The 18476-nt window shown below is 45.9% G+C and overlaps 1 protein-coding gene across 1 annotated transcript; it reads left to right on the top strand.

The window, feature by feature from the left end:
- Positions 1-330: 330 nt before the first annotated feature.
- On the top strand, positions 331-18262 carry efna3a (ephrin-A3a). The gene is made up of 5 exons (XM_049751598.2): positions 331-755; positions 14116-14417; positions 14881-14949; positions 15133-15210; positions 16873-18262. Exons 1-5 carry the CDS (start codon positions 637-639, stop codon positions 16992-16994), a joined length of 690 nt encoding a protein of 229 aa, XP_049607555.1. The 5' UTR covers positions 331-636; the 3' UTR covers positions 16995-18262.
- The last annotated feature ends 214 nt before the right edge of the window (positions 18263-18476 follow it).

The raw sequence follows: 18476 nt of genomic DNA, 5'->3' as shown, positions 1-18476 counted from the left end.
CCAGCTCCCGTTGAATCATTAATGCGGATCCAGATTGAGCTTCGCAGGCACACTGACAGGTTGCAACCCGTAGTAGCAACCGGGATACGTGAAGGGAAGGGGAAGGGGGAGGGGCACGTTTGTTAATTCCCGGGAAAGGGAAATTATGAATTATTACTTTCACGACGCCATATTGCACAGTTAATTGAGGAGTGTTTGTTGTTAAGAAAGTAATGTCAGGGAAAGCCTACCAGAACATCTGAACTTTTAATCAGATGCGCTCAAAATTGTGACAAGCGTGTTCGTTCGTGCGTGTGCAGAAAATGAACACGTGGGTGCATCGAGAGGGCGCGTCCGTGGCGGCGTGTGCGCGCACGCATCCAGCGAGTGGCGCTGCTGAATGAAAGAGAGGCAGTCAGCCAGACAGGAGGCAACCAGACAGGTAGCAGCTGTGCGAGCTCCTCCTCCAAACAACTCTCGCGCAATTTGTGCACCATTTAAAAAAAAAAAAAAAGCACAAGTGGTGCCAAAGTGAAGAAATGCGTCGTCGCGATGGCGTTGGACTTGAACGTAACGTAACTCGGATGCGGTGAACTATTGCGCAAAGTGTCCGACTGGTGGATTATTCCTTTTTTTTTTTTTTTTTTTTGATTGGCGATGATGACGATGGCTGTGGCGACGTTGTGCCTGAGCGTCCTGACGCTGGTGCTGTCCAACTTGGAGCCGTCCAGGGGCAGCAACCGGCACGCGGTCTACTGGAACAGCTCCAACCTATTGTAAGTGCAGCTCCTTGAAATTATTGTAACACATTGTCTTGCCTGCATGGGCGGGTGCTGCTCTTTGTTTGTCACACTCGTAGTCGTTCATTCACACTCTGCAACCTCGAGAGAGAACGTGAATTATTATTTTATGCGCCCTTCTCCATATGGTGTGCAACCTATGGCGCATGGGCAAATTTATGTCTAAATCCCCCCACAACATTTTTTTCCAACATCTTTGCAAACTCTTCTGAAAATCATTTTAACAACAAATACTACTTTATTTGTTTAATCAACTTTTATTGTTTCATTATCAAGCAATATTTGCCCATTTAGGTCAGGGCTCGGGCCACTGCGTGTCCCTGAAGGTCCGATTGACTGCATAGTGGCGAGATCGATGCCTTTTGTCTCATTAGTCCATCGCTGGTTGTCACAATGTTTTATCTGCTCTCCTCACACAACCTCAACAAGCCCCCCCCCCCTTTACTCGCCCCCTCCCGTCTATCTGGCTCCCATCACCGCATCCCGCGTGTCCATTTGTATTCGCCTCCTATCGCCAGCCTCTATCTCATACTTGCTTATTTTCTTCTTTTTTTTTTTTTCTCCCCCGCCTCGTCTCAAGCCAGACGGGCCCGTCCCTCTCAATTCCCCCTTCTTTTAATTTCCTGCTTCTCATTACCAAAAGCTCCATCTGCTGCCCACAAGCCCCCCCTCCAAACTACTCAACTGGGACTACAAATACGGCAGATGATTCATATTAAGGATTGGCGGAAAGCTTGTTTGGCGGACCAGCGTTTACGGGTTGTGGGAACTTTTCAAATGAGGAGAAAATATGTCCCCAAAAGCCAAAGTGATGCTTTGTTGACGATATACCGATAAATGGAAAGTGGGCGGAGTCATCATCCAATCATAGCCCGCCTATAAATTAAAATTTTAAAATGTGGAAAATATAATCAAATAGAAATAATGAAAAAAAATCTCTCAACAGAAAAGAGTCAATATAAAAAAATCTAATAAAATACAAAAAAATGGATACGGGATAAAAAAAAACCTCAATTCATTTTATCAGTCGATTTTAATTAGCATCAAGAATTGATGTTAGCTCGCTTAAGAAAGCGATCACGTTAATGAATTCAGGCGAGTGTTAGCGAGAGCTAAAATAATGCAAAAAGTGACCCAGTTTGCAGCAAAAGCAGACAAATCCTACGAGGTTACATCAGGGAACCGGCGTGGCCTTCACCATTTCAAAACGTGCAGCTCCTTTTCCCTTCCGAGATGCAAACTCTTCGGACTTAATGTTTGAGCCTGCGGCGCAGCGCGGCAGCGCGGTGTTAGTGCAGATGGCTTCAGCACAGCTGCAAGAAATGAGATCAGTGCGAAAGCAAGCTGTGCGTGCCAACGTGGTGAAAATGGCTTTTTATGATAACGCGCAGCCGGGAATGACGAAAAGCTGCTTTGACACGCCGTTGGCGTCGCTGTGTGCTCTTTTGATTTATTTCCGTCACCGAATTTCCACTTTGATGATTCTTGCAGGGTTTTTCTTGGCCCAAAATAAAGCAGCGTTGGTACCTAGGTACATATATGGGTTTGGTCCAACTGTAATCGCTTTGATTGGTGCCCAGGTCCGTCAGCGGCCAGCTGTTTACAGATGTCGCCGCTAATGGTTGACGAAGGTGGGAAAACACACATCTGCACACACATACACACAGGTAGGCACTAAATAACACACACACAGGCAGGCCGGCCATGAAATCATCTTGCATCGGAGGCCATCTGCCAATTAGATGTAGAACATCTTGAGAGCATTTTGGGCCTTGCCTTTTTCCCCACGTGGCATTTCATGATCCCGTCCCTCGCCAATTTAACCAAACTAGCCTGTCAACTAGCTTAAAGCTAATGCAAAATGTCATAGATGTGCTAACAAAGCTAGCATTGATTTTCGCTATTGTCTACTGCATCTTATTGAGCAGATGTGACCATCTTCGTGTAGATATTTATGCATGCTGCCCTCTAGTGGCCAAGATGCACTCTAGAAGAAGCAATTATGCTATTATTATACATTTTGCTATTTTAGGACATGCCAAATCTTTCGCGACATGTTGTCCTACTTGCTGTCCGCCAAGTGTTTTTCTGCTGCGTGGGCTCATCGAGACACGGAGTCGGTTCCCTGCCAGAAAAAGAACGTTCAATATCTCAGCACGGCGGCTGATGGAGAAAGATGTAAAGTGCACAGACAGCTTTTTTTTGTTTCTGAATGGTCTGGTTTAGGCAGGGATGAGTTGATCCGTGCTAATGCGGACACAGGGCCGGCTTATTCGTGTGCACCGGTACCCCGAGACAAAAGCGCAGAGCACACTTGGCTACCTGATTACATCGGTCCACCTGCAGCTCGGCCTCTTTTGTTCCCCCCGGTGTTCATTGGAGCGCGCCGCATCACTCAGCGAGGGCTACGCATTCAAGAGCAAGCGGAATTGCACTGATTGAATATTGTAAAGCGAGCTCCTTTTTCTTTGGATTTTTAAATTGAATTCTCCCTCGTCGGGATTACATTCCGCACTGTAACCTGATTAATGTCGGGGTGTTCTTGTTCTTCTTGGAGGTTTCATCTGGCTTGTTTGTGTGGCTGCAAAGCCTTTTGTAAGCGAGTTTGGAATGAGGACAAAAGCTCATCTGGGAAAGTTTTTTGCAAAAGAACCATTCTTACTGAATTCTGTGTTCTTTCAAAGGCTAAGGAAATTCAGTTGAATCGCCATCCCCAGTTTTCTTTTGGAGAGCGGTAAAAGCATCAATAACGATTTACATGGATCGCAACGTTGTAAAAGGATAAGCGAATAAGCGTAAGTGCACGGCCCAACAAAAAAAAAAAAAAACACAACAAGGTTGCTTTGTGAGCCAGGATCGATGGAAGCGCCTGATGTCCAAATGTAGTTTTAATTTGATTCCGTCAAAAATACCGGCAGCGTCGCCCCCGCGCAATTATCGCCTTAGCTACAGCACCTGCAAATTGTTTTAATGCACCGCCAAAAATAAATATTCCTCATGAATTCGGACTCAATGACCAAATATGGGCACGTGCAGGAAAACTTTTATTCTAGTCACAAGGGCGACTTCTGGCGAGTAATTAGCTCGTATTTTATTATAATGGAGATACCGCCTCAGTTGAAGATTGAATGATATGAAAGCGTGAGCCACAAATAACAGAGAGAATAAATCTTTTTTTTTTTATCTTTTATTTATTTATTTTCACAGTAGGCAATGCAGCACGACCTGGGCCGGGGCTGTTAGGAGTCCAGCAGCGTGGCGAGAACAATATTTCATCCAGCCCGAGGTTGTTGTTTATGGCGGTAAAAGCAAGTGTGACACACAAGATAGATTCCTAGTGTGAAAATTGCTCGAATACCCGCTGGTGTTGTTTCCACAGACGAAGCCTCTGGTGCCATTAAAGTACACATAGTAACACACCATTTCAACACAAAGATTGTAGATAATCTAATTGAAAAGCGGAAACTATAGACATGCTCGTCATCAACAACGCCGCAAAGACACCCGAACGCATCATTTGATTGTTCCACCCTTGCCCAAAAGGCATATTGATTAAAGTTTTGATTAGCCAGTCTGCTCCCGTGCACTCTTAAAGACAACTAATCAAGCTAATTAGTGTCTTTATGAGTTCTAATTAAGGAGGGCCGTGTCCGTATCGTCCGAGGCGGTCTGTTTCCGTCTGGCTAGTGAGGCCCTGTGGACGCGCATGGTGGTCCGCTTCATTGGTATTCGTTTACCCGCTCGTAATTCCCCTGCCGGACTTTCCCCATGCTGACTTGACAGAGCGGGTTAAACGGTGGGGGGAGTTCTCCATCACGACCAGATATCCAGTCCAATTAAGTCTAGATTTAATCAGAGCGCTGAATATGCAATCTGATGAGGTCAGCGATGGACGGCCCGACGGCGACGTGCCGCTTTCCATCGCGATCCATCGCTATCTATCAAGCATTCCTCCCGAACGTTTTTTTCTTGGCCATCTTACGGTTTCACTTCTTCTGTAAGCAAAACGGGTTCAACCTTGGCCGAGGTTCTGCTACTTATTGACACGGGCGTCCCGAGCATAACGTGATTGCAAGTCATTGACATGCAAAGCGCTTGTGCAAGCACAGAAAGATCAGGAACCGAAAAAAGGTCCACAGAGACGCTATTTGTTAATTACACTGCAAAACGATTTTTTTTTTCCTTTCTTACTATTAGCATTTGTGCACCGTCCCATCTCCCGGGATGAGTGTCATTCTGTCTTCTTCCGTCTCTGATCAGTCCACTTTAATTGGCTCTTGAGCTGGGAGAGAGGCTCTCCCTCGCTTGTTATTTCCAGGTGTAAATGAGAGCAGCCAAAAGAAAGGTTCACCCAGGAGAACAAATCTCACACACACACACTGAGGCAGAGTTTGGAGTGAGCGGTCAGGTGCTTTTTGCAGGTCGTTACGAAAAGTGCTTGAGCGAATATCCTTATTTTAATTAAGTTGCAATTTTGGATGAATAGTTTTTTTTTTCGAGGGTATCTTTAAAAAAGTGCTAAAGTGCTATCTGAAAACAAAACTGGCTCCGTCGCTTTTCTGAGAGCCTCCACTCTATTCTCCTATCTTGCGTCCTTTTGTATTTGCCGAGACAAACAGGAAATTGTGTTCATTTGTATGCAAATGTGTGTGTTTGTCCCCCAGGCCGAAACTCGGAATTAAAAGTTTTAGCGTCCCATTAATTCCCAATTACGAGGCTCGATACCGACGTGGCGGGTGTCTGTCTGTCTCCTCGCCGTCCAAACTGCGTCTTAGGCCAGTTTACTTCACCATCTGCCAAACCCGAGTTGGAATTTGGGTGTAATCGGGTCCGCTAATTCGCAGATTGATCATGTGCGGCCTTTCCGCCACCCATCGCCGTCTCCTCTTAATTATCCGAGATTTTTACATTGATTGATAATGGAGGATACTTCAGGAGACAGATGTGCAGTGGAGTGTTTTTTTTTTTCTTTTTTTGAGTGACAGCTCGAGGCGAAGGCCGACTTATCTCCCATCTCGTTAAAATGTGCGTCAAAACGCACGACCTCGTCGATGACGTGCGGCCGCATGCTGACGGTCGAGCTAGTATGACAAATTAGCGGCCCGCGCTGTCAAAACTGATTTGTGTCGAGGACCTTGTCTTCATCATTTTGCTGATCTGGCACTAACGGGAGATTAATTCAGTCCTTTCCAAAGCTATCGACTGGAATGTTTGTTAGCGATATCACACCTATGGAAGATCGATGAGGTGGAGTTATAAAAATTAATAATTCATTTGGTCGGAGATGTCATTGAAATAATGATTAGAATGAAATTGAGCTTCTCTCGCATTAAGTTTGTTTGTCAGCACACCAACAAAAACATATTTGGGCCACTTATTCCATTGTTACGTACAATTGGCAATCACGCTCCGCTCAAATCACACTGATTGCAAAAGCGCCATTAAAGAGAAGGAGGGAGGAAAAAATGCAAGTAAACACATTCCATTTTTTTTTATCGTGTTGGAAACCCTTTCAAGTACAACCTGCTTGTTTTTCTTTCAACGTTCCATTCAATCAATGCCAGATTCAGGAAAATATCTATACCAACATAATATTTGTGCTTGTAAACATAATTTAGTGCGTCTGCGCCATATCCACAGCTTTTATACGAATTCCTTGTTCCGAATGTGTTTAATGGGCAAGGTGAATTGTGCCGGCAGAGCAAAATGACTGCGGGGGTGACGTGCCACATACCGGGCGGCCCTTAATTATCCCATTAGAATTCAACTGTCGTGCTTAAAGGTGAAAAAGAAAGTGAGAAGAAATCTACAGTAGTCGCTGTCCTTGCTGGAAGTAAGTACATAAAAGGTTGGATCGATAAGTAAGAGCAAAGAACTGTCTGCTATCGCTTGTTCAAGTTGTTAAAAGCTTGACAGTAGATTTCAAGCAAAATGGCAGGATGTCATTATTTATTTTTGCGTTCCGTTTGAGAATTTATAAAATCCCTTTGTGCTGGCGAGCCGGCGAAGGTCAGCAGGAGCCGCTGCGTGGGATCCGGCAACAGCCGTCATATCCACTTGGAAACACCCCGGCGATACATGGCGAGGATTAGCGAGACACAAATACACCCTGTGAGAAATCATCCCAGACGCTGAGGCACATATAGTGGGGACTTTTTATTTACCAGTGATTGCGGGTTTTTTTTTTTTTTTTTCCTTGCCGAAAATAAATAAAGTGACATGTTCCTCAGGAAGTTGAAGGTGGCGGGGGAGAGGCGACAGGAACGCGTTGTCAGGCTGGCGCGTTTGTGTGACAGCTTCTAGGCCGATCTGCGCCGAAGATGTCTGTCACGAAAAGCTTCACCTGGCCGTTATTGACTAAGATGCTCCAAACATCAAATTGTATTTCTTCGGCCATCGGAACAACAAGCGTATTTCAAAACTCAGCGTCACCAAGACAGGATGACATTACAGTAAAAAATAAAAATGGTGTCTCGATGGTGTCTTGAGAGCATCTTTTTGTGGAGCAGCTTGCCCTAACTGCTTGTGACTCAAAATGTCCATCTGCCCTTATTTTGCAAACACGCTGCCTCTTTTAATTTAAAATGCCAAAGAGCAGCAAAGCTAGTTTTTTTTCGCTGAAACAGCCTTAATTGCCACAAGATGGCGCCAAAGCACTATCATATAGGAAAGTCGTAACTGTTATAGAGGAAATATGCAAACGTAGTGTATTTTGACTGGCAATATTCGTATGGAGTAATTATTTCTGCCGCTCATTGTTTCCAAATGGCCGCAATGCAATTTGGCCATGATACCTAGCAACCAGATAAGGACGAGGAAAAATCCAAATTGGACTTGTTTTAAGCAAGAGGGGGCTTGACATGAAAAATGATGGATTATTCATTGAAAAGGCCACAATTAGCATATTAAGTGAGTTGTTCTTAATTCGAGAATTAACGGCTGCTGTGAGCGAAATAGAGAGGAAGTGACCCGGGAGCTAGCGTTTGCTAATCCTTCCGCCGTGTCGCGCGTCAGGCTGGGCTAATCCTCGATAGCATCTCTTATTGATCACTGATGCTACACGTTAGATTACGATGCAGCGACAGCAAAAGTTACGCAAGCAGCAATTAAAAAGGTTGAAAAGATTTTTTTTTTTTTTTTTACCCATCATGCCCTGCTACACTATCCACGCATCGGAAATAGAGTGGTGCTGATTTCCATTTGCATTGAGCAGCCTCTAATTGAACCGTTGCACCGGGCTAATTGATCACTTGCTGTAAGTGTAATTGGAACCATTTGAGACGTTCTGCTCCAATCCGATACCCCTCGCTCGCCCCCCTCCCTCTCTTTCTCGGTTGCGCTCGACTGCTCCAGCTGTGTATTGACTGTTGACTAGCAGTCGGCGTTGAAGCGACATGGGTGTAATGGAGGGCGTTGGCCCTCTGAACTGCCCTCTGTAATAAACTCGGACGGAGGCGAGCGCCGTGTGGAAGCTCACGGTTGCTTTTCCAACCCAGTTTGCGATGATGCTTTTGTTTAGATTTGCTAAGTGAGGGGCCATTTAAGCGTTACCCTTAAAAATCTGGAGGCGATGGATTGACACGTACACGTTTCGACCCCCCCCCCCTGCCCCCAAGTCGTCTTGACGATCACCTTCCCGTCTCCTCCACGCGCCGTTGCCATGGCGACCATAATGCTAGCAGGAATACACTGGACCGGCATCTTCATCCTCCTCTTCCTCTTGTGGCTCCCTTAAGGAGGTCTTGCAGCAATGTGCAGTGGAGTGGCGTAGAAGAACATGACCCCCCTTGGTGGCTGCAGACCGTCAGGGTCAATGTAGGGTCCAGAAAGACCACCAAAAACAAAACAGACCGAAGAGATGAGGTTAGCTGAGGCGTTCTCCCGGAAACATCGGTAATAGCTTGGCCATGCTCCACCGCGCCATTTCATTCAGTTAAGCGCGATTTGTTTATTTGTTTAGTTTTTGATGCTTTCCAGCGGTCCGTTTGTCGGCTCATTTGTCAAACGCTGGACTGGAAGAAATAAAAATGCTTTCTTCGCTATCGGAGTGGAGATGACAATCGGAGCCTTGCTGTTTTTAAATGCGGGGGATGTTCATTTGTATGAAAATGCCAGACTTCAAATACAAAACTTCTTCGCGATGCATCGTAAATAACAAGGTCAAGCAGACTTCTTGGATGTCGAGGACGGTTGATGGTGTGATTGAATGGAGAGATATAAAGTGGAAAACAAAATAAAGGATCATATTTGGAGAAAGTGACAAAAAGGGCCAGACGGGCTGACAGTGACGGTGATAGAAAGCAGGAGGGGAGGGGGAGGAGGGAAGGGGGTGTTGTTTTAAGATCAGTATGGATGAGTGCCTTTTGCTTCCCGTGGGAGGCGGCCCGTCGGATCGCTGTGCCTGTCACTCGAGCGGCTTGTGCTGAGTCGGCGATGTGTGTGTCAGGTAGCTCATCTAAGAGTGCAGGTAATTAACTTAAAAACGAAGCAACAGCGTTTCTTATCAATGATTGAGTCATCTTTCATATCATACATTACAATGATTATTTTTCAACATTATGCAAATCTAATCCATATTCTGGAGAATAAATCTTAAATTCCACATGTAAAATCCGATAAATGGAATTAAATGGCAAACCTTCCGGGGTGTCTCCATCAGGGCAAAGTTCTGGTTGTTTTTGCAGCTCCACTGACTGCACACCTTCCGCCTGAGCGTGCCGAGCCGGCGCGGCGTGAAGGTTATCGGGCCGGACCTCTGGAGGTGCCGGCGCGTAGATGGAGGCTCCCCGCAGGTTAGCCGCCACCTTCTGCGCTTCCCAGCAGGAAGCAGTCAAAGTGCCTTCCTCCCATGTCAACCCACGGCCGTGCTCCAGCTACTAAAAGCCGCCGGCGTCTCCACTTCACCCCCCACCACCACAATGTCACCTTCCCCTCTGCCCCCCCCACCTTCCTTATTTGTCATTTTTCATCACGTCGTCCATGTTTGCTAATCTGCCCCCTCTCTCGCAATTCATCATCTCCACTTCTTCTTCTTCTTCTGAAGGTTACCGAGCGGCCGAAACGAGGGGGAAGGGAGACAATCATAAAGGCCGACAGGGAGGGTAGACTGGGGGGGTGTCGGGGGGGTTAGCCTCTTATCTCTCGGTCTGTCTTTCCCTCACTTTTTTTTTTTTTCATTTGCAATCTCTAAATCGCCCTTTCTTCTCCTCTTCTTATTCCCGCCGTCTCCTGGCTGTCATTGCTGGTCATCAATGAGCAACGTGTGTGTGTTGAATATGTGACACCTGTTAGCTTGCGCAAATGTAGCACTTAAGATAATAATAATAACCTTAAATGTGCCAACTACTGCCAATGAGACCTTGATATTAATTAGTTTTTGTTGTATCGGTGCTTGGTATCAGCAGACTCTACGAGTCCCCGATACTTTTAAGCATTCTTTCATTACTCCTGAATGGCATTTAAATTAATTTCGATTGAAACTCAAGAGTCATCTCAAGGCACCGCTGTATTGACAAGATGGCGGCGGCGGCTCCACCAAAGGTCACATTTGGAATGCGGAGGCTACCTGAGGCCAATCACGACTTTTGTGCGCCAGCGCGTCTCTCCTTAATTCTAATCAGCAGCTCTCAGTCATTATTATTCCACCTGCACCCCCGCCGGCAGACTGCACAAACGGCTACGCTTTGCACTAAAGTTTTGCTGGAAAACCTTGAAGGCCACAGCGGTTTCACACAACATTGCCCCCCCTAGCTTAACCCGTATCGGCGTATTGAGCAAGCAAATCAGGGCGCCTTCAATACGGCCCCACCTTGAGCAGCTCAACTCCCTTTGTAGCCACCTGTGTTTGCATTATGCATCTTCTCCGAGTAATCTCCGCTCTCATCTTTCAATTTCCCTCCCTGGCTTTTCCACGTTTTGGCTTGAGTCTTATCTGGCTGCCTTAATATTCCTTCATCTGGATTTTTTTTTTCCCGCCCCTTTGGACATTTCAGCTCTATCTTCCTTCTTGGCAAGTTCCTGGCTGAAATTGAGCTGAGCCACGCCAAATCTTAAGCAACCCGATATAAACTTGTAACGAGGTTGGTTATGCACCAATATGGAAGATATAAAAAGTCTACACACCCCTTGTTCAAACGCCAGGTTTTTTTTTTTTTTTTATGAAAATGATGACCAAGATAAATCATTTCAAAAATATTTCCTAGCTTTATAGTCAGTTACAAAGTGAAGTAAAAATAAACAACCAAGATCGTGTGGTTGCATAAGTGCGCACACCCTCTTCTAACTCCAATTTGGCCATGCAACGTTGGCTCCCCTTTTCATCCAGACAGCCGCAGTCTTGACAGCGCGGGGGCGATTAACGCGGATTAACAAAGCCAAGCGGTCTCCTTTTGATTCCGTCGGCGTGCGTCTGCAACTTTTCTGCCCGCCTGAGAAAGTTCAAGAGGTGTCAACATGTTCGAGTGGATCCTATTGATGTACTGCGCTTATCAAAATGGTTTTGAAAGTGAACATCCGCTGTCATAAACTGAAGACTCTTTTGATACCGGCGAGCTCTCCATGTTTGACTAAACAAATTTTCCTGTCCGGTGCTGTCAGTAATTTGACATCTCATCTCAATCAAAAAAAAAAAAAAAAAAAGCATTTTGTGTGTACGTGCGCTTGTAAGTAGACAAGATGGCAAATCTGACAAGCTGCCTTTTACATTTGGGATGGATACAATGTAAATACACACACAAGCTGTATTTGTCCACTCGGTAAACAAACACAGCTCAGTCTCTTGGTCACAGCTTTGCTTTGGTGAGTTTGAAGCAAAATAATAGTAAGTAGGTTATGGATTTTTAAACATGAATCAACTTGTTGAGGTTGCACCTTGTAGATATGCTTCACAAAATGAAATAAAAAAAGAATGTTGCTTCAGAGGAAAGTGTCGTGCTTGTGAGCGCGGCCGTCTGTCGGTGTCGGCAGATGGAGTTTGTAGCCTGCTTGTTAACACGAGCTTCCTTCCATCCCTGAGTCAATCTGGCCTCAGCCTGCTCTGTATTCCGAAGACTCGCTCGTCCGCCTTGCATCAAATCTTCTCTCCATCTCCCGGCTTGCCCCCAAACATGAGAACGGGATCATTTCTCCTGAAGGCAAAGCTTGCCGTCTCTAGTTACAAGCCCACTCTAGTTGTCAGTGGCTCATCCTTTTTCGTTTTCCACTTCCTGTCTCATTCAGCGTGAATGCGTTTCCGCCCCCGGATGCTATCTGAGGCGATACAGTGTGTACCGTACACTTTTGCTCGATGAGAGCGAGCGGTGAGTAAGCGCCTGGGGGTGGCAAACATCCAGGTGATCTGCAAAGACACGCGAGGCAACCTTGAGCCGTGGCCGGTCAATTATTCAGAAGAAAAAGGCCTCCATTGTAGCTTGGCCCCGCCCCCGGCGCTGAATGCTGCCTCCGCATCCCTGCAACTCCCACCATCTCCCATGCGGGCCCCTTATCAGTGCTCCCTGGTGCAACGTGTAAATAATTACTCCATGACCACTCTGCCGGCCACGGGCGTGCTTGTGCAAAGGCGACAGCAGAAGAAAAATTGGAAAGAGATGACGGGTTATTTTAAGAAAAGAAAACTTGAATTATTGATGCGGGCCGTACCTAGGACGTCTTACCATGTCTGTGTGTATAGTGGTGTGTTTTTTATTTTTTTATTTTTCTTGAATAATTAATTTCATTATTTAATTAAAAATGTAGCTAACCAAAACAGCAGCACCTATCAAGATGAAAGTGTAGAGAGTTGTACCTACTCGCCTGCACCATTTGGCTTCTTGGTGTCAGGCTATGGTTGGAATGAGTTAATGAGCTTAACTGAGACAAAAGTAGTGCATTGCCGCCATCGTTTTCACTTCGTTCCAGCTCACAAGTGTTAATTGCTTTTATGAATTACATTAGCAACTTGCATACTTGTAATATAATCAACTTGTATTGGATATTTTTTTTTTTCTACACAATGTACGGCAGTCAGTTGTGTGTTTCTGTCGGAGCCATGTTGTAGCCGCACACACGTGTGCACGCGCGAGTGGAAGATGGCACAGATAGCGTTGCATAATGTATGCGGCTTGTGAGGTGTCTGCTGAAGAAGCTTGACTTGCTGATGCAGAAAGAGTCTCCACTGCTTCTTGCACTCTCGCTAACTCACTGTACGCTCTCCAAAAATCATAAACGAGGGCCAGAATACAATCATGTCAAGTGCACCCCCCAGAATAATCATGGTAGCATCCACAACTTGACAAAAGCTGAGACTCCCCCCTCCCCTCCTAAAGCCAACAAGATATTCCCTCAACTCATTACCCATCAGGACACACACGCATACACAGAATCCGTTCTGCGAGTCCCGGCTGATTGAGTTAGTCCCACAATTAAGCGGCCGTTTTACAGCGTTTCGATCGGGAGCGACAGAGCCGAGCTGGGGTGGAGTAGAAGTGCTGAGGCAAGTCTGGCTCCAACCCCCCCCCCCCCCCCCCCCGGCAGCCAATACGAGGCCGGCGGGGGTCATCCATCGCTTTGTTCCATATCACTAACACCCCCCCCCCCCCCCCCTCGGTGAAATTGAGGAACATTATCTTTTATGTATTTACCTATTCCACCTTGTCGATTAACCCGGCAGGTTTTAGTGGGAAATCGTACAAAAACATAAAGCTGCCAAGATGCGCATGTTAGGAAATCAAAGTCGTAACATTTTGAAAATTGTCTGAATATTACGATGTTGTAAATTCACAGGTCAAAGGGCAGTTGTACGAAGTAAAACACTTTAATGAGAATTGTCATAGAAGTCTGTTCCCCCGCCTGCCTTTGTTTGTGATGTTCTGAATGAGTGACTGGTAAAAACAAAAACAAAAAACAAAAAAGCAGCTTTTCACGCTCTGATGGGAAAGATGATCAGGATCAAGGTATGAAAATTTTCCTTCCTCATTTTCTAATTAAATAGCCCCGTCTCTCGAGGATTCCACTAATAACATGGTTACGCTTGTGTAACTCTGTGCTTGTGTGTGCGCGGGTGTGTAGGAAGTAGAGATGAGCGCTGATTGTTTCCTCCTTTGTGTAAAAAAAAAAAGAAAAAAAAGTGAGGGAGGCAGGCGTCGCTACATAAGCACCACAGCAGCACAATACTCCCATCTGCTGGTGTGTTATGGTATTGCACCATTGGGCCCTCTGGGCATGACGATGCACTTTCCAAATGCTGTGAAGGTTATACAACACTCCTCTTTATTATTAGATTTTATTTTTTTGCATTTTTGTTTGTGAGCTGCTCTTCCTTCCAGATTTTTTTTAACAATTTGTGGGGTTTTTTCCTCAGGCTGCGGCGGGAGGGCTACACGGTGCAGGTAAGCGTCAACGACTACTTGGACATCTACTGCCCGCATTACAACACCAGCCTGCGGGGGACGCTGGAGCGCAGCGTGGCCGAGCAATACATCCTGTACATGGTCAGCTACCGCGGCTACCTCACCTGCGACCCGCGGCTGGGCTCCAAGCGCTGGGAGTGCAACCGGCCGCACGCGCCGCACTCCCCCATCAAGTTCTCCGAGAAGTTCCAGCGCTACAGCGCCTTCTCGCTGGGCTACGAATTCACCGTGGGACAAGAATACTTCTACATATGTCAGTCTGCACATACATGATAAAATGGGCGGGGCTAACAACAGCAATACAGTGATCCCTCGCTACTTCGCGTTTCGTTTATCGCGGCTTCACTACATCGCGGATTTGTTTTCCAAATTAAAAAAACATTTAAAAGTCCAAATAAAACTTCTAAACATGTGTCTAACGTTTAGGACAATGTAGTATTGCTCCAAATGTTTGTTTACATTCCTTTAGAAGTCCGTTTTCACGTGTTAGCACAATCGCGAATTAGCATCTTTCCGCTAACTCATTAGCCTGCCCAGTACTTCTTGTTGGTGACCGTACTTTGTTGATTTCACTTATCGCAGGTGGTTTTTGGAACAAATTATCCGCGATAAACGAGGGATTACTGTCGTGGGAAGATTTGAAAACTGTGTCATTCTATTGTTTGTGCAAATCCATCCTCTATTTTTCTGACACTCATTGTCTACCTGCTCTTAAGCCACGCCCACTCATCACCACCATGGCCACAGCTGCTTGAGGATGAGGGTCTACGTTTGCTGCTCTACCGGTGAGAAAATTGCACCTATATCGCCTGCTTGTCGGCCATTTTGGTTCCTCCAGGAGCAGGAGCTCATTTGTGTTTTGACGCAGCTGTTTTGGTCTAATCACGTTTCTGAATTTCTCAAATGATCCCCAATCGAGTATTAGTTCGACCGCTTAAGATTTTGATTGGCTGTCGCTTTTATCTCAGTGTCTCATTCAGACGACGACTCCAGCCAGACGGCCAGCGCCTACACGGTGAGGCCGAGCATCAAAATACACAACATTGGTGAGTCACTTCCATACACAAATATTTTTTCATTTTTATAGCTACATAAATATCCGAATGTTTCATCTGTGGTTGTCGCCTCTATAATAAAACTCACCCTCGACAGTGTGAGACGTTCATGTCATAACAAGCTTTCCAACACGAGGTCAAAGTCGGGTTCGACTTTACAAAGCGCCAGACGAACATGCGACGTTGAACTCCCCCGGGCGAGATCAGACACATCAGTCGATAGGCGAGAAGGGGGCTGTCCGCTTGGATAAATCCTGCCGTGGACTCCCGGCGAGGCGTAAAACAATGTGTCGCCTTGCTTGGATGCATTAGCTTGAGCGCTCAGGGAGGGGAGCCGAGGACTATTTGACAAATCAATAGCACACCAACAGGACATTAAGCTTCACAGTGGTCAGGGACAGCAAGGTTTTTCAAATCATATTTATTCCATGACTTTGCGATTTGTATTTTGTTAGCTTAATGCTAGCAAACGATACAAAACGCCATACTGAGTTATAAATTCTTTATCATCTGCAAAGAATCACAATTGCTGCAGTTTTCTTTGTTTAGTATGCTGCCTCCTGGTGGCCAAAACGTGCATGCCAGAAATAGCAGCATAGAATTAATTGCATAGTCATTGCTGACAGCCATTTTGAGTATTTCCTGTGTGTAAGTGTTTTCTTAAAGACATTTTACGAGCGGCCTAACCTTTCTTTAGCCTTGACTGCATGTTCCGGCCGACTAACATTTACAGCTTGGAGTCTGTGCAGCATCAATCTGACCATTCATGTCTCCTCTCAGACCCAACTGGCATGTTTTAGGATTTTTGGGGGAAACCGGCTTACGCAGAGAAAACACCGCACGGGGCGTAGGCGGGTGAACACGCGCGGGTAGCCTTAAAGCGATTGCGCTGAACCGCCTCGCCGCCGCCACTGTGACGCGCTAAGGACCCGACAGCAGCGTCGCGTCGGGCTGTGACTGAATTCCCCGCCGCCGCATTTTTGTGGGGGCCGCAATAAGCGGATCACTCATTCATATGCAAAGACAACTTACAGGCGCACCAAAATAGACGTTGGCAGCTTGCGGGCCTCACGGGTGACAAGAACAGGGTTTGCTTTGACGACTGAAAAGGTCAAACGGTTGGCAAAAAAACGCGAAAGCCTAAGGTCTTTTTTTTTTTCCAAAGAAAACATAAAAAGGTCAACATTAAAATGCCTCATGACTTCTCAGTGAAGACTTTAAAGAAGCAGTTTTGTGCTGCTTGATCAACAAGTCCGAAAGCGCCACGACGAATATTCGCGTGTTAAAATCACCTCACGTTTGTCTCTTTTCTCGACTGACCTCGTGGATGTAATACGACGCCGGCGTAATGAGCGCCGAATAACCCAAGATGTCCTCTCGCAGCTCTTTTGGCCCGCGGCTAATGTTCTCGTCGGCTCTAATCAATGGCTAGGCCGCGCTAATTCGTCCTGATTGAACACACACATACACACACTTAGGACAAAAACATAATTAGAATTAAAAAAAAAACACATTGGCAAGATTAGCAACACGCTAATGATAATTGGCGCTTTGTTGATGGTTGCATCATTTCTGAATCACCATTTGCGTGCAGCACTGAATGAATAATCTTTTTTGCTTCCCCTCCATTTATTTATTTACTTTTAACTCCAGATGAGTTTAACCCCGAAGTTCCCAAGTTGGAGAAGAGCGTGAGCGGCAGCAGCCCGTCGCGCGACCGACTCCTGCTTACCGTGGCCGCCATGCTGCTCGCCAGCGCCGACCTGCTGTCATAGCGAGACGGGGCGGGATGGCGGATGCACGCCGAGAAATCCAAATGAACAGAAAAATACCCCCCCCTCCCTCCCTCCTCCATCTGTTGTGGTCACGTGACGTTTCAAGCAACACGGAGAACCGCCTTAGTATCTTTTGACTCGCTCCTGGGAGGATTAACGGGACGGTGCCGGATGCAGACGATACTTGCACTGGGATGGATTAAGTACTGTATGTTTACATTTCTATGGAATAGTTCCGGATGCAGACTACATCTTGGACAAAAATATGCTAGCTAACATCAAGATGTCTTAAGAATGTTTTGGAAAGGTGCCGGATGTGGACAGAAATGGTGCCGGATGTAGACAATGCTAGCATGGGGGATGGAAATCATTGTAATGGAAAAAAAAAAAAAAAAAGTCGACTTTGTTAGAGGATAGCGAGCGCTGACGTGAGACCTTTTTGCCTGTTTCCTGCCTTCACAACTCAAGAACACTTTGGATAATGGCCCTTGCGTAGCTGTGGTGCAGTAGATGTGCTTAAAAATGTTTTGGGTCGCAGCAGAGTCTTTTACGATTGTCCGCCCTGTTTATTGTCCCTAGAACCCCCCCCCCCCCCCCCCCCAGACCCGCTCAAGACCACCAAGTCCACACTCCACCCCAATCCTGCCTACAAAGAAGTTACAAGAGCTACATTCAGTGTGGCCCTGTAAGCCTCCACTTTGTAGCCGCCTAAGAGATGCTCGGCCAATCAACCCGCTTGGTGGCTAGTTGCCATGGAAACCAGCCCATCATCCAGCCTGAGGAGATTTTACTTTATATTGACTTTGACTGTCAAAGTAAAGCTTCAGATGTTGTGTGAATGTGCAAAAATATGAGGGAGGGGGGGGGGGATCTTTTTTTAAACATCTGAATTTATTTAACATGTATTATTTATTTTTATTTATTTTGCATTGAGCTACTGTGCCATTTTCTCGACTTGTGGGGATTTTTACTGCGCAGGCATCATCATTGTGCACTGGGTGCGTGCGTGCGTCCACGCTTTTTCCAGTTTTGTGGCACTTAGAAAATTGTTAAGGAGTTGTTTGTAGGATCTTAATATGCAAACAAAAGAATGTGCTCTTATTGATGGTGGAGTGGGGAGGTATCAAAAGCATTTACTAATGTTTAAATACAACCGCCAGAAATGTGTTTACTTTGAATGACTTTAAAAAAAAAAAACCGCGTCTGTAAATGGATCAAGGAATGAGCAAAACGATGACAATTAAAGTCATTTTGCAAATGTGCTTCAATTGAAGTTTTACTGCAATTTTTTTATGCCTCTTTTTCTGTGTTACAGTTCGCCACGACAGAGAAAAATGACGTAAAAAAAAAAAAAAGTGTGTCAAGAAGGTAGAAGGATTTATGGCGTGCTGCCATATCGATCTTTTCCCAGCCTCGTACGACTTGGCAATAAATCGCGTTCGTGCACGCGGCGTGATTCACACTTGATGAGGCCCGCTGACA

Source organism: Syngnathus scovelli, chromosome 19, assembly GCF_024217435.2.
Source record: "Syngnathus scovelli strain Florida chromosome 19, RoL_Ssco_1.2, whole genome shotgun sequence".
In the NCBI taxonomy this organism is placed as follows: domain Eukaryota; kingdom Metazoa; phylum Chordata; class Actinopteri; order Syngnathiformes; family Syngnathidae; genus Syngnathus; species Syngnathus scovelli.
Note: the sequence above shows the minus strand (reverse complement) of the source record. Positions and strands in the feature narration are given on the sequence as shown.

Excerpts from the sequence above, each read along its gene's own strand:
- efna3a (XM_049751598.2), top strand. The coding sequence starts at position 637 with ATGATGACGATGGCTGTGGCGACGTTGTGCCTGAGCGTCCTGACGCTG. Across the intron at positions 756-14,115 it reads TGGAACAGCTCCAACCTATT|GCTGCGGCGGGAGGGCTACA; the intron begins GTAAGTGCAGCT and ends TTTTTTCCTCAG. Across the intron at positions 15,211-16,872 it reads CATCAAAATACACAACATTG|ATGAGTTTAACCCCGAAGTT; the intron begins GTGAGTCACTTC and ends TTTTAACTCCAG.